The sequence below is a fragment of the Martes martes genome (genome assembly GCF_963455335.1).
Source record: "Martes martes genome assembly, chromosome: 2".
Taxonomy (NCBI): Eukaryota; Metazoa; Chordata; class Mammalia; order Carnivora; family Mustelidae; genus Martes; species Martes martes.
Genome location: NC_137889.1, coordinates 67959170 through 67972149, shown reverse-complemented (window position 1 = coordinate 67972149; position 12980 = coordinate 67959170). Strand labels below are relative to the sequence as shown.

The 12980-nt window shown below is 42.6% G+C and overlaps 1 protein-coding gene across 6 annotated transcripts in view; it reads left to right on the top strand.

The window, feature by feature from the left end:
- The first annotated feature begins 1143 nt into the window (after positions 1-1143).
- The window catches only part of SH3D19 (SH3 domain containing 19), a 179061-nt gene continuing 167224 nt past the window's right edge, over positions 1144-12980 (top strand). For 4 of the 6 annotated variants that reach the window (XM_080796456.1, XM_080796457.1, XM_080796458.1 and 1 more), the window contains exon 1: positions 1150-1524. In XM_080796456.1, the coding sequence (XP_080652582.1) occupies positions 1413-1524 (112 nt within the window). In that variant the 5' untranslated portion in view covers positions 1150-1412. Of the gene's footprint in view, positions 1525-12980 lie in introns of all 6 variants that reach the window. The other 2 variants (XM_080796460.1, XM_080796459.1) reach the window with 1 other exon arrangement.

The following is a 12980-nucleotide window of genomic DNA, read 5'->3' as shown; positions in this document are numbered from 1 at the left end:
ACACACTTAATAACTTTCTCTCACCTTCTTTTCACCTTTGAAAAAGGTTCACGGAGGAGGTCTCATAGCTAAGTACTTCAAATTACAGTTTCTCACTCCAGCGCCAAATCACTTCTTTGCAATTAATCAGGTACATGGTTTTTTTTTTTTTTTTTTTTAAGATTTTTATTTATTCATTTGACAGACAGAGATCACAAGTAGGCAGAGAGGCAGGCAGAGAGAGCGGAGGAAGCAGGCTCCCCGCTGAGCGGAGAGCCCGATGCGGGGCTCGATCTGGGATCATGACCTGAGCTGAAAGCAGAGGCTTTATGTAACCCACTGAGCCACCCAGGCACCCCAGGTACATGGTTCTTAAACACATTTTCTTCTAGGGCTTGTGGCCACTTCCTAACCCTAAGGTAAATAGAATACAGCGATGCTGGGGGGGGGGGGAACAACCCGATTTTTAAAAATTAGACTATATATTTTAGGTTCACAGCAAAATTGAGCTGAGACTGAGATTTCACAAATAACCCCCTTGCACAGCCTCCCCCATTATCAACATCTGGGAGAGAGTGATCCATCCATCTGTTATAACTGAGGAACACATCATAATCTTGACACATCACAATCACCCAAAGCCCACAGTTTACACTGGGGTTCCGTGGATGTTGTACGCGCTATGAGTTTGGACAAATGTATACTGACATGTATTCACGTTACAATATGCAAAATCATTTCACTGCCCTAGAAATCCTGTGTTCTGGCGAGAGGCCATTTAAAAGGGTGCTTTGAGAGGAAAAGAAGAAAAGCGTGCAGCCCAGAGGCTTGACCAAACTCCACGTTTGTTCCCAAGTTGAGGGCTCCCAGCGGACCGGCTCTCCAAGTCCGGCCAAGGGAAGGTTGCCCCTCCCCCCTTTTGTGTAAGTGTCAAGCAAATGGGTTTCCTGTTGACACTCGAATGTCGTGAAAGGGCAGGAAGAGGCCAAGCCACCTCCTCTTTCCCGGCTTCCTATCCCATTTATTTATTTTGTACACGTTTGTTTTGGTCGGGCGGGCGGTTCCAGCGTGTGGCTGTGGGGCGGCCCCAGCGGCGGTAACCCCTCCCCCGGGAGGCGAGGCCTGGCCACCACCCGCCCCATCCCGGCTCCAACTCTGCGGGGCGGGGAAGGGAAGAAGGAAGGGGGAAAGAGTGGGAGACAGAAAGCGGGAGAAGGAGGCCGCCGGTGCGCCGCGAGGAGGCGGGGAAAGCGGCCCGCCCGAGCCAGGCCGCTCCCCCGCGGGCTGCAGGTGGAGTCCGCAGAGGTAGCCGCCGCCGCCGCCGCCTCCCCGGGACCCGAGGGCGCTGGCGTGGAGCGCGCGGTGCTTGCGGACCCGGCGCCGAGGCCCACGGCTCGCCCGCCGTTCCCGGGCTGCGCCTCTGCGCCTCGTCCATGGCTGAGGGCCGGCGGCGGGAGGACGAGGAGGAAGAGCTGCGCGAGCGCCGCGAGTTCGGGGGTCCGCGCCGCGCCCGGGGCCGTGCGCTGTCGGGCCACTCGGCCGCAGGTGAGGGGCGCGGCGAGCGCGAGGGGCTACGCGGGAAGAGGGGACCGAGGGCCGGGAGCCCCGGGGCCGCGCAGGTCCTGCCCCGGACGGCGGCGGTCGCTCTCCCGCCCGGCTGCGACCGGCATCTTTCACTCTGCGCGGGGAGACGCAGGAAGAGTGGCTTTTCCATCCTCGTCCTCACTTTCGGGCCGAGCCCCCGGGAAATCCAAACTGGTCGGCATCTGCTAGTGGTCCCGGCGGCGAAACCACAGACGTTTCGTGCGCGCTAAATCTAGGAGCTGCTGGCTTGAACTTGGCGGCCCGGGTGACTGCTTGTCTCTAGATGAGTCAGGGCCGGTGCAGAATTCTCTGGGTCCGGCAGTCTCGGGGGACGACCCCGCCCGATGGGTTGGCCTGCTCGGCGGCTACCAGGTGGAACCGTGTGCTGATAGTCAAGTCTGGTTTCGTGTCTCTTGAACTTCGGACCTTTGATTCTGCCCAACCCCCACCGCCGGAGTTCACCAGCTATCTATAGCACTTGCTTTAGAGTTACTCTGTGAGCCCTCCAGTCCGGCCTGTGGCATGCCAGAAGGCAGTTCGTTTGGACCGAGACTCATTTCTGGGCCTGTAGTTACTTTTATGGTCTTGTGCTTTTGGGTGCACAAAGGCGGCTTGGATCAGTAGTTTGCAACTTAAGTAGATCCACACCCCTTCTCTGTTCCTGGGGCAGCTTTTCAATCAAACATAATGGAGAGGAAATTCTTTGGCCTTTGTTTAAAATGGCATTAGCCACTTATCTGCACACTGGAGGGAAGAACAAACTTAGGGAGATGACAACAGGAGGGAGATAGAGAAGTGAGAAAGATTTAGATGAGAACGAGTTAGTAAAGCTTCTTTAGAAAATGGACCATAGTAAACATTCCATCAAGTCATGGAGAAGCTTTTCTGTGTGGCTTAACCTGAGGAAAAATTGGAGAATTAAGAGAAAATAACAGGTCTGAGGGGAACCAATGAGGGATAGAAAATGGGATGAAGGGAAAGAATTTAGTGGAACATAAAGAAATAGTCAATTTGATGCCCTTGGTAGGATCTTGGAACCTTAAAAATAATTCTTGATGCCCATTACAAGGACTTTTCATCAAAATAAGGCATTTGACTTTCTGCATGAACACTAGTCATTTTGAAAGTACTTGATAGTTTTGTTCCGTATAATCCAGACTAATGAAATCATGGGCAGTTGCTAGATATGAATTAATATTTCTTGCAAGAATATAATGAAAAAAGGTCACAAAGATGTACATCCATTGATTTGCTGATTTAAACAGTGTAGGCTGCCTTGGATTCCTGTTATCTTCAGCAAAAAGCTTCACTTTCTCTTACATTGGACTGTAGCGTGAAGAGTATTGGAGGTCAGACTAGATATGATCCAGATATATGTTCATCATTAGTTGCAGTATTTGTGTTTATTCCAAGGCTGGCAGAAGCTTTTCTAGGTTCTGTGATATTACTTTGCTGGACCTGACATTGTGTACGTTTTCACTCAGAAACTGGTGTTTGCAGTTTCTATCCTTGTAACATGTCCATTTCCATTAAGCGGTGAGGGACGGAAATATTATGGAGCGGGCAGAGGGTTAAATTTGCAACAATTGGTCTTCTTTGTTTTGCAATACATTATTTAATACCTCACATTCCTTTACAAGCTCTGCTTCTCTTTCTGCTCATTAGTTCACGCGTTTTTTAGACACCATTGCATTCCTTACCAAGCTTGGGCATTCGTTCGTTCTGTTTGTGTTAGATGCTCTTCTCTGTCCAAGTGAGAGTGTGAACTGACCCAGAGGCTTCGTGTTTCTTCTGCTTATCGTCTGTCTTTCTAATCTTTCACCTCTCTGGTTTTCACTGCTTTCTTCTTCCCCCACGATTCTACAATCAAGATTTTCTCTTTGATCTCACATAACTTGACACCATACATTTGGGGTTTATGGACTGGGGGAGTCTGTGAACTCCTTCTCTTCCTGCTAACTGTAGGTGTGGTTGGAAGGTGTGTTTATTTTTGCAGTATACATCCAGAAGAGTGTATAAAGCCTATAAATTATAAAGTGAAACTCTTGTAACCTGTGTCCAAATCGAGAAATAGAATATTGTCAGTTCCCTAGAAGCAGACTGATGCCTCCAGGTCATGCCCTCTTCTCTCCTCTTGAGGAAACTGCTTTTTTGACTTTTCAGATGATTATTTCTTGCCTTTCTGTATAGTCTTACCTTTATGCATATGCATCCCTATACAGTATTATTATTTTACCTATTTTAAAACTTCATATGAGTGGAACCATGCTGTCTGTATTCTTTAGTGTTATGCTTTTTTCACTCAATATTTTTTGTAAGATTTATCCATATTGTTATATGCTGCTGTAGTTTATTTTCATTGCATAAATATATCACCCTTTTTGTCTGTCATTTTTTATTGATTTACTGGAGTTCTTAACAAAGGAATCTGAAGTTTTGTTGGTTCCATATGTTGCAAATATCTTCTTCCACTCAGGCTTATTTTTTAAAATTTTCTTTATGGTTTCTTTTGATGTGGAAATTCTGAATTTTAATGTAGGTGTATTTGTGAATCTTTCTTTATAGTTTGTGTCCCTCTTCCCCCTACTGTGTCGCTTGGTTAAGAGTGCTTTTCCTGGGCACCTGGGTGGCTCAGTGGGTTAGAGCCTCTGCCTTTGGCTCAGGTCATGATCCCAGGATCCTGGGATTGAGCCCAGAGCCCCACATCGCTCTCTGCTTGGCAGGGAGCCTGCTTCCCCCTCTCTCTCTGCCTGCCTCTCTGCCTACTTGTGATCTCTGTCAAATAAATAAATAAAATCTCAACAACAAAAAAAAAGAATTCTTTTTCTACCCCAAGGTCATGAAGATATTCTCCTAATCTCATGTATTTCCTAAAAGTTTTGTAGCTTTCTTTGGGAAGAGAGACCATAGCTTTCATCAGACTCTCAAATGTGCCTCAGACCCTCTGGCTCACCTTCAACATTTTTATATTGTTTCTTCAAAGGGCAGGGAATACATGATTCTAGGACCTCCCCTTATCACCAGGAGGAGTGGTAGGCATTAATAGGGTTTAAAAAATACTAAATAGGGGCGCCTGGGTGGCTCAGTGGATTAAAGCCTCTGCCTTCAGCTCAGGTCATGATCCCAAGGTCCTGGGATCGAGCCCCGCATCAGGCTCTCTGCTCGGCGGGGAGCCTGCTTCCTCCTCTCTCTCTGCCTGCCTCTCTGCCTGCTTGTGATCTCTGTCTGTCAAGTAGATAAATAAAAAAAATTAAAAAAAAAATACTAAATAAATTTATTCTTTCAGTATGTTGATGACTTTATGGTAAACTCTGGAAGGACTGCTATAACTTTTTCCATGTGTTCTGAGGAAAATAAGTAATATTGTCAGTATGAGGGCACAGAATAAAATTTATGTTCACCATGAATCAGATGTTTCTTATCCCCTGTGAGGTTAGTATTATTTTCTCCATTTTATAATTGAAAAGATTCAGGCTCAGAAATACTTAAGCAATTGCCCCGGATCTATCAGCTAGTAAATGATAGAATGGGGACTTGAATCCACACCTTTTTGACTTGGAAGCCCCCTGTTTTTCCATGCTATCCCACTGGCTGCTAATAGAAGTCAGTTGCTATTAATGCTCCACACGTTTATGCCTGCATGTTGCTTGTTATATTTTACAAATATTTTACTTTTTTTAAAAAGATTTTATTTATTTATTTGTCAGAGAGAGCCCAAGCGCACAAGAAGGCAGAGTGGAGGCAGAGGCAGAGAGAGAAGCAGGCTCCCTGCTGAGCAAGGAGCCCAATGCCGGGACTCGATCCTGGGAGTCAAGGATCATAACCCAAGTTAAAGGCAGTGGCTCAACCGACTGAGCCACCCAGGTGTCCCAAAACTTTACATTTATTTGATGCTTTTCTGTGCTAAGGAAGGGCTTTCACAGCCTCATTTAACTTGATTCTTATGAATAACCTGAGAGAGAAGAGGGTATGTTTTGTTATTCCCATTTTAAAGACAAATAAATTGAGAGGTGCCGGGGTGGCTCAGTCAGTTAAGTGTCTGCCTTGGGTTCAGGCTGGTGCGGGAGTTGGGGGAGGGGGTGTTCTGGGGATGAGCCCTGCATCCGACTCCCTGCTCAGCTCCCTGCTCAGCTCCCTGCTCAGCTCCCTGCTCAGCGGAGAGCCTGGTCGCCCCTTCCCCACCCTCTTCGTGCTCTGCACGCGCACTCTCTTGCTCACTCTGGCTCTCTCAAATAAATAAATAAAATCTTGAAAAAAAATAAAGACAAGTAACTTGAAACTCAGAAATGTGAGAAGACTTAGTCTAAAATAATACAGGTGGTAGGTACAGCCTCACTTCAGTTACCTCTCTTTTGTGTTTTAAGTCATAAACTACAGTTTTTTTGAGTTGATTCATGGGACATTCCAGCTCATATGGCCCAGTTTGCAGTTGTCTAAAAAGTTGAAGAAACTTATTTTAAGTCCCCTGGAAACGATGGATACATTTTTATGTTGTTTAAAGACCTGCATTCTCCAAATTCTTTAAGAAGACCTGTCTAGGGGTGCCTGGGTAGCTCAGTTGGTTAAGTGGTTAAGCATCTGAATTAGGCTCACCTCATGATCTCAGGGTCCTGGGATCAAGCCCTGATTGGGGCTCCCCACTCAGTGGGGAGTCTGCTTATCCCTCTTTCTCTCCCTGTGCCCCTCCACCCCAACTTGTGCGTGTGCGCTCTCTCTCTCTCAATTAAAAAGATAAATTAAAAAAAAAAAAGTCTAGTTATCCTCTTTAGGATAATATATGCAAAATGGTATAGAAAATACAGGGAACACAAAGAGATTTATAAATAAAATAGGATCCCTGTTTTTAAAAGAACATGTCATAGAATTAAGGAAGGTAAGGCTAATACCCTTTATTTATTTTTATTTTGTTTAAAAATAATTCTAGTATAATTAATGTAGTGTGATGTTAGCTTCAGGTGTACAGCATAGTGATTCGGCAGTTCTGTACATTACTCAGTGCTCATCGTGACTTATGTACTTCTTAATCCCCATTACCTATTTCTCCTGTCCCCCCTCCCACTTCCCCTCTGGTAACCACCAGTTTGTCACTATTTTTTTGTTGTTCTGTATGTTTAAGAGTCTTTTTTTGTCTGTCTTCTTTGTTCACTTGTTTGGTTTCTTAAATTCCGCACATGAGTGAAATCATATGGTATTTGTCTTTCTCTGACTGACTTACTTGATTTGGCATTATACTCTCTAGCTCCATCCATGTCATTGCAAATGGCAAGATTTCATTCTTTTGATGACTGAATAATATTCCATTGTATATATATATATCACATCTTCTTTATCCAGTTATCATTGGTGGTCACTTGGGCTCCTTCCATATCTTGACCATTGTAAATAATGCTGCTACAAACATTAGGGTGCAGGCATCCTTTTGAATTAGTATTTGGGTGAATACCTAGTAGTGGAATTACTGAATCATGTGGTAATTCTATTTTTAATTTTTTCAAAAGATTTTATTTATTTATTTGACAGAGAGAGAGACAGAGAGAGAAGGAACACAAGCCGGGCGAGCAGGAGAGGGAGAAGCAGGCTTCCTGCTGAGCAGGGTGTCCGATGTGGGGCTCGATCCCAGGACCCTGGGATCATGACCTGAGCCCAGGGCAGAGGCTTTAACCCACTGAGCCACCCAGGTGCCCCACCTATTTTTAACCTCCCTACTGTTTCCCACAGTGGCTGTACCAGTTTGCATTCCCACCAATAGTATAAGAGGGTTCCTTTTTCTCTACTTCCTCACCAATACTTGTTTCTTGTGCTGTTGAGTTTAGCCATTCTGACATGTGTGAGGTGGTATCTCATTGTGATTTAGATACACATTTCCCCAATTTTTAGTGATGTTGAGCATTTTTTCATATGTCTGTTGGCCATCTGTAGGTCTTCTTGGAGAAATGTTTATTCATGTCTTCTGCCCATTTTCAATCGGATTATTTTTGTTTTTTGGTGTTAAGTTGTTGGAGTTCTTTATGTATTTTGGATGCTAGCATTGGATTGGTCATTTGCAAATATCTTCTCCCATTCGGTAGGTTGCCTTTCAGTTTTGTTGATTGTTTCTTTGCTGTGCAGAAGTTTTTTATTTTGATGCAGTCCTGGTAGTTTTTTGGGGGGGTGCTTTTTGTTTGTTTTTTTCTTGGGTTTATTTGCTTTTGTTTCCCTTACCCCAGGAGGCATATCTAGAAAAATGATGCTATGGCCAATGTCAGAGAATTTACTGTCTGTGCTCTCTTCTAGGATTTTTATGGCTTCAGTTCTTACATTAGGTCTTCAATCCATTTTGAGGTTTTTTAGTGTGTATTGTATAAGAAAGTGATCCACTTTCACTTTTTTGCATATAGCTATCCAGTTTCTCTAGCACCATTTGTTGAAGAGACTGTCTTTTTCCCACTGCATATTCTTGCCTCCTTTGTTGTAGATTAATTGACCGTGTCATCATCAATTTATATCTGAGCTCCCTATTCTGTTGCATTGATCTGTGTCTCTTTTTGTGCTAGTACCATACTGGTTTGATTACTACAGCTTTGGTAGTGTAAACTGAAATCTGGGATTGTGATACCTCCAGTTTTGTTCTTTTTCTAAGTTTGCTTTGGCTATTTAGGCACTTTTATGGTTCAGTACAAATTTTAGGATCATTTGTTCTAGTTCTGTGAAAAATGCTCTTGGTATTTTGGTAGAGATCACATTAAATCTGTATATTGCTTTGAGTAATATGGACTTTCTTTTTCCTAAAGATTTTATTTATTTATTTAACAGCGAGCGAGGAAACACAAGCAGGGTAGCAGACAGAGGGAGAAGCAGGCTCCCCACTGAGCAGGGAGTCTGTTGTGGGGCTCCATCCCAGGACCCTGGGATCATGACCTGAGCCAAAGGCAGACACTTCACTGACTGAGCCACCCAGGCACCTCTGGACTTTTTTTTTTTTTTTTTTTTTAAGATTTATTTATTTGAGGGAGAGAGCAAGAACCTGTAATCATGAGGGGCGGTGCAGAGGGAGAGAGAGAATCCCAAGCAGCCACCCCACTGAGCATGGAGGCTGCTACAAGGCTGGATTGCAACCTTGAGATCATGACCTGAGCCGAAATCAGGAGTCAGATGCTTAACCCAGTGTACCACTCATGTGCCCCTAATAGGGACATTTTAACAGTATTTGTTCTTCTAGTCCATGAGCATGGAATACCTTTTCATTTGTCTGTGTCATCTTCAGTTTCCTTCATCAGTGTTTTATAGTTCTCAGAGGACAGGTCTTTTACCTCTTTCATTAAATTTTTACCTACTTTATTATTTCTGGTGTTTTAATTGAACAATTAAGAATTGTTTTCTTAATTTTCTGCTACTTCATTATTACTGTATAGAAATACAACAGATTCCTGTGTTTTGATTTTATATCCTATGACCTTGCTGAATTCATTTATCCATTCTAGTAGTTTTTTGGTGGAGTCTTAGGGCTTTCTATTTATAGTATCATGTCCTGTGCAAATAGTGAAAGTCTTATGTCTCCCTTACCAATTTGGATGCCTTTTATTCTTTTTTGCTGTCTGACTACTGTGGCTAGGACTTCCAGTACTGTGTTGAATAAAAGTGGTGAGAGTGGACATCGTTAATTGTTCCTAATCTTGGGGGGAAAGCTCTGTTTTTCCCCTATTAAATATGATGTTAGCTGTGGGTTTTTCATATATGGCCTTTATTATGTTGAGGTATGTTCCCTCTAAACGTACTTTGTTGAGGGTTTTTATCATGAGTGGATGTTGTACTTTGTCAAATGCTTTTTCTGCCTCTGTTGAAATGACTATATGCTTTTTATCCTTTCTCTTGTGGATGTGATGTATCACGTTGATTGATTTGTGAATATTGAACCATCCTTGTATCCCAGGAATAAATCCCACTTGATCATAATGAGTGATATTTTTTAATGTATTGTGGATTTGGTTTGCTCATATTTTGTTGAGGATTTTTGCATCTAGGTTCATCATAGATATTGGGCTATAGTTTTTTTTTTTTAATAGTTGTCTTGATCTGGTTTTGGTATCAGGGTAATGGCTGCCCTCATAGAATGAATTTGGAGGCTTTCCTTCCTCCTTTGTTTTTCTTGAAACCATTTGAGAACAATAGGTATTAACTCCTCTTTATCTGTTGGGTAGAATTCATCTGTGGAATCATCTGGTCCTGGACTTTGGTTTATTGGGAGTTTTTTGACTACTGATTTAATTTCATTGCTGGTAATCAGTCTGTTCAAGTCTTCTGTTTCTTCCTGCTTCAGTTTTGAGAGGTCATATGTTTCTAGGAATTTATCCGTGTCTTCTATTGGGAGCTTGTATGTTTTTAGGAATTTATCCATGTCTTCTAGGCTAATACACTTTATAATGAAGGTAAGTAAGAATATAAAGTAGTCCATAATGACTAACAAAGGGACTTTAGCAAAAGAACCAAACTGTCATGGTTCATTTTTTTTGGCTCTCCTCTCACAAACTGTGTGACCTTGAACAGGTTACCTAACCTCTCTGTGTTTCCATTCCTTATTTGTGAAATGGGAATATTAATAAAGTCTATTGCATAGAATTTGAGGATTAAATGAGTTAGTACAGTTAATACCCTTAGAACATGGCAAGGCACGTAGTGAATACCTATAAAGTTATTTGTGCTTATTTATGTATACTTATGTTATTGTTAAAATAGCTGACATTTAACTGAATCCACATTTTTCTTCATTTGGGAGAAGTTAATGGGATTTCAGTTGGTGGAGAAGAAGGAGGTAAACCTGCATCTTCAGCATTTCGTAATCTAATGTAGTTGCTTTGCTTTGGAGTTCATGCATTTTTAAGAAATGCATCAATTTTACAGGACCCCCAAAGTCTGAGCAGAGTTCTTCATTTGGCATTTCTTGTCCCATACAAAATTTCAGCATGTCTTGTATAGACCTTTACCTTTTATTTATCATTAAAAATGAAAAGCTCATTCTTGCTTTTCATTTAGTTCAAAGTTAACCATGGTGCATCTCTTTATTCTTTTTGTTAAATTTTGACACGATTCATTGGTGCTTCTAACTTCATTGGCACATTATATTCTGAGGGCAACATACTCTGTTTTCTCTTAGATCATTTCAGCTTTGCATTCAGTGGTACTTTGGAACTAATCCTCTGAACACTTGGGTTTTAATCAAGTCTCTCTCAATTAGCTTTGTTTAGCCTCTAGCAATTTACAGCATCTCTCTGGGCCTTGGTTTTTGCTTTATTAATTGAAAGGATGAGGCTTCCAACTTTACACTTGAAGATTCTAGGAGATGAGAAGAAAAGTAACTTTTGACTTGGTTTATAGACTTTGCCAAAATGTGAGATAAGATCTTGGACAATTTTCTTAGGGCTCTTTGTGAAGTGCTTTATTGATGAGGGAGAATCCAAAAGTGCAAAGCTCAAGACGTTGCCTCACCTGGAGAGAGCAGTTACATTAGCTTCAATTGTCCTGCACGCTTAAGAAAGGGGCTCCAGGGGTCCTGGCTGGCTCAGTGGGTTAAGCCTCTGCCTTCGGCTCAGTCATGATTCTCAGGGTCCTGGGATCGAGTTCTGCATCGGACTCTCTGCTCAGTGGGGAGCCTGCTTCCCCCTTTCTCTCTCTGTGCCTGCCTCTCTGCCTGCTTGTGATCTTTGTCAAATAAATAAATAAAATCTTAAAAAAAAAAAAAAAGACAGGAGCTCCACTGATGAAGTGATGATCTACCTTGGCAATGGAAAACACGAGATGTGTTTTAGGGAATTTATAGTAAGGAGGGTAGGTATGATGGGAATATTATCAATTAAGTACAAGTTGCAAATATATGTTTAGTAGCTTTGGAGCATAGAGGGGGTTAAGGTTGGGGAGGAAGTGGAAAGAGCCTGACACAAAGCAGGAAGGTAGCTTGCCTTCTTGTTTACAAGGAGGTATAAATCAGTTCTGTTCTCTCATTAACTATAGGCCTCATCTTTAGGAGCTCTAAGCTTGCCTTTGGGTTGGAAATGGGTACATGGGGGAGTGTTGGGGAGTACAGGCTATAGACCATCTTATTTATTTTCTTTTTTTGTTAAGATTTATTTATTTGAGAGAGAGAGCATGCATGAGCGAGAGAAAGGAGAAGGAAGGACAGGGGGAGAGGGAGAGAATCTCAGACTCCACATTGAGCACGGAGCCTGATGTAGGGCTCCATCCTACAACCCTGAAATCAGGACCTGAGTTGAAATCAAGAGTCTCGATCAACTCAATCACCACCCAGGTGCCCCCTCTTTCTTAAATAAGCTTCGTTTTAAATTTTTATTTTTTATTTTTATTTTATTTTTATTTATTTGACAGATTGCAAGTAGGCAGAGAGGCAGGCAGAGAGAGGGGGGGAAGCAGGCTCCCTGCTGAGCAGAGAGCCCAATGTGGGGCTCGATCCCAGGACCCCGGGATCATGACCCGAGCTGAAGGCAAAGGCTTTAACCCACTGAGCCACCCAGGCACCCCTAATTTTTAAATTTTTAAAAAAAGATTTTATTTTTTTATTTGTCGGAGAGAGAGAGAGAAAGCACATAACCGGGGGAGCGGTGGGCAGATGAAGAAGCAGACTTCCCGCCAAGCAAAGAGCCCACCTGATGCAGTACTTGATCCCAAGACCCTGGGATCGTGACCTGAGCTGAAAGCAGACACTTAACTGACTGAGCCACCCAGGTGTCCCACAACTTTGTTTTTTAGGATAGTTTTAGATTTGTAGAAAAGTTGGGAAGATAGTACGTAGAGTTCCCATATACTTGTATCCAGTTTCCCCTATTATTTACATCTTAACCAGTGTTGAGTTTCCCCTATTATTTACATCTTAACCAGTGTTACTTAATTCCTTTTTGTTTTGCGGGATCCTGTCTAAAATATCATGTTACATGTAGTTGTGGTATCTCCTTAGGTTCCCCTTGGCTCTGATAGTTTAAAAGATTTTCCTCGTTTTTGATGGTCTTGACAGTGTTGAGGGTTACTGGCCAGATATTTTTGTAGGATGTCACTCTTGGGATTTGTCTGATACGTTTTTCTCTTGTTTAGAGTGGAGCTATGTGTGTTTGGGAAGAAGTATGAATGTTTGCCACATTTTTATTGTATATTAAATGTACATAATATTAACATCATTTATCACTGTTGATGTTGACCTTGATCGTTCAGCTGAGTTAGTATATTTCAGGTTTCTTTACTTCAGGGTTATGCTATCCACCCCCAATCCCCTTTCCATCCTGTAGGAAGTGAAGGAAATCACTGTGCATGGCCCACACTTAAGGAGGAAGGAGTTATGCTCTTACTTCTTGAGGGCAGAGGATCTACATCATTTTTTTTTTTTAAATCCCTCTGCGTGGGAGATACCATTCTTTTTTTTTTTTTTTTTTTTTTTT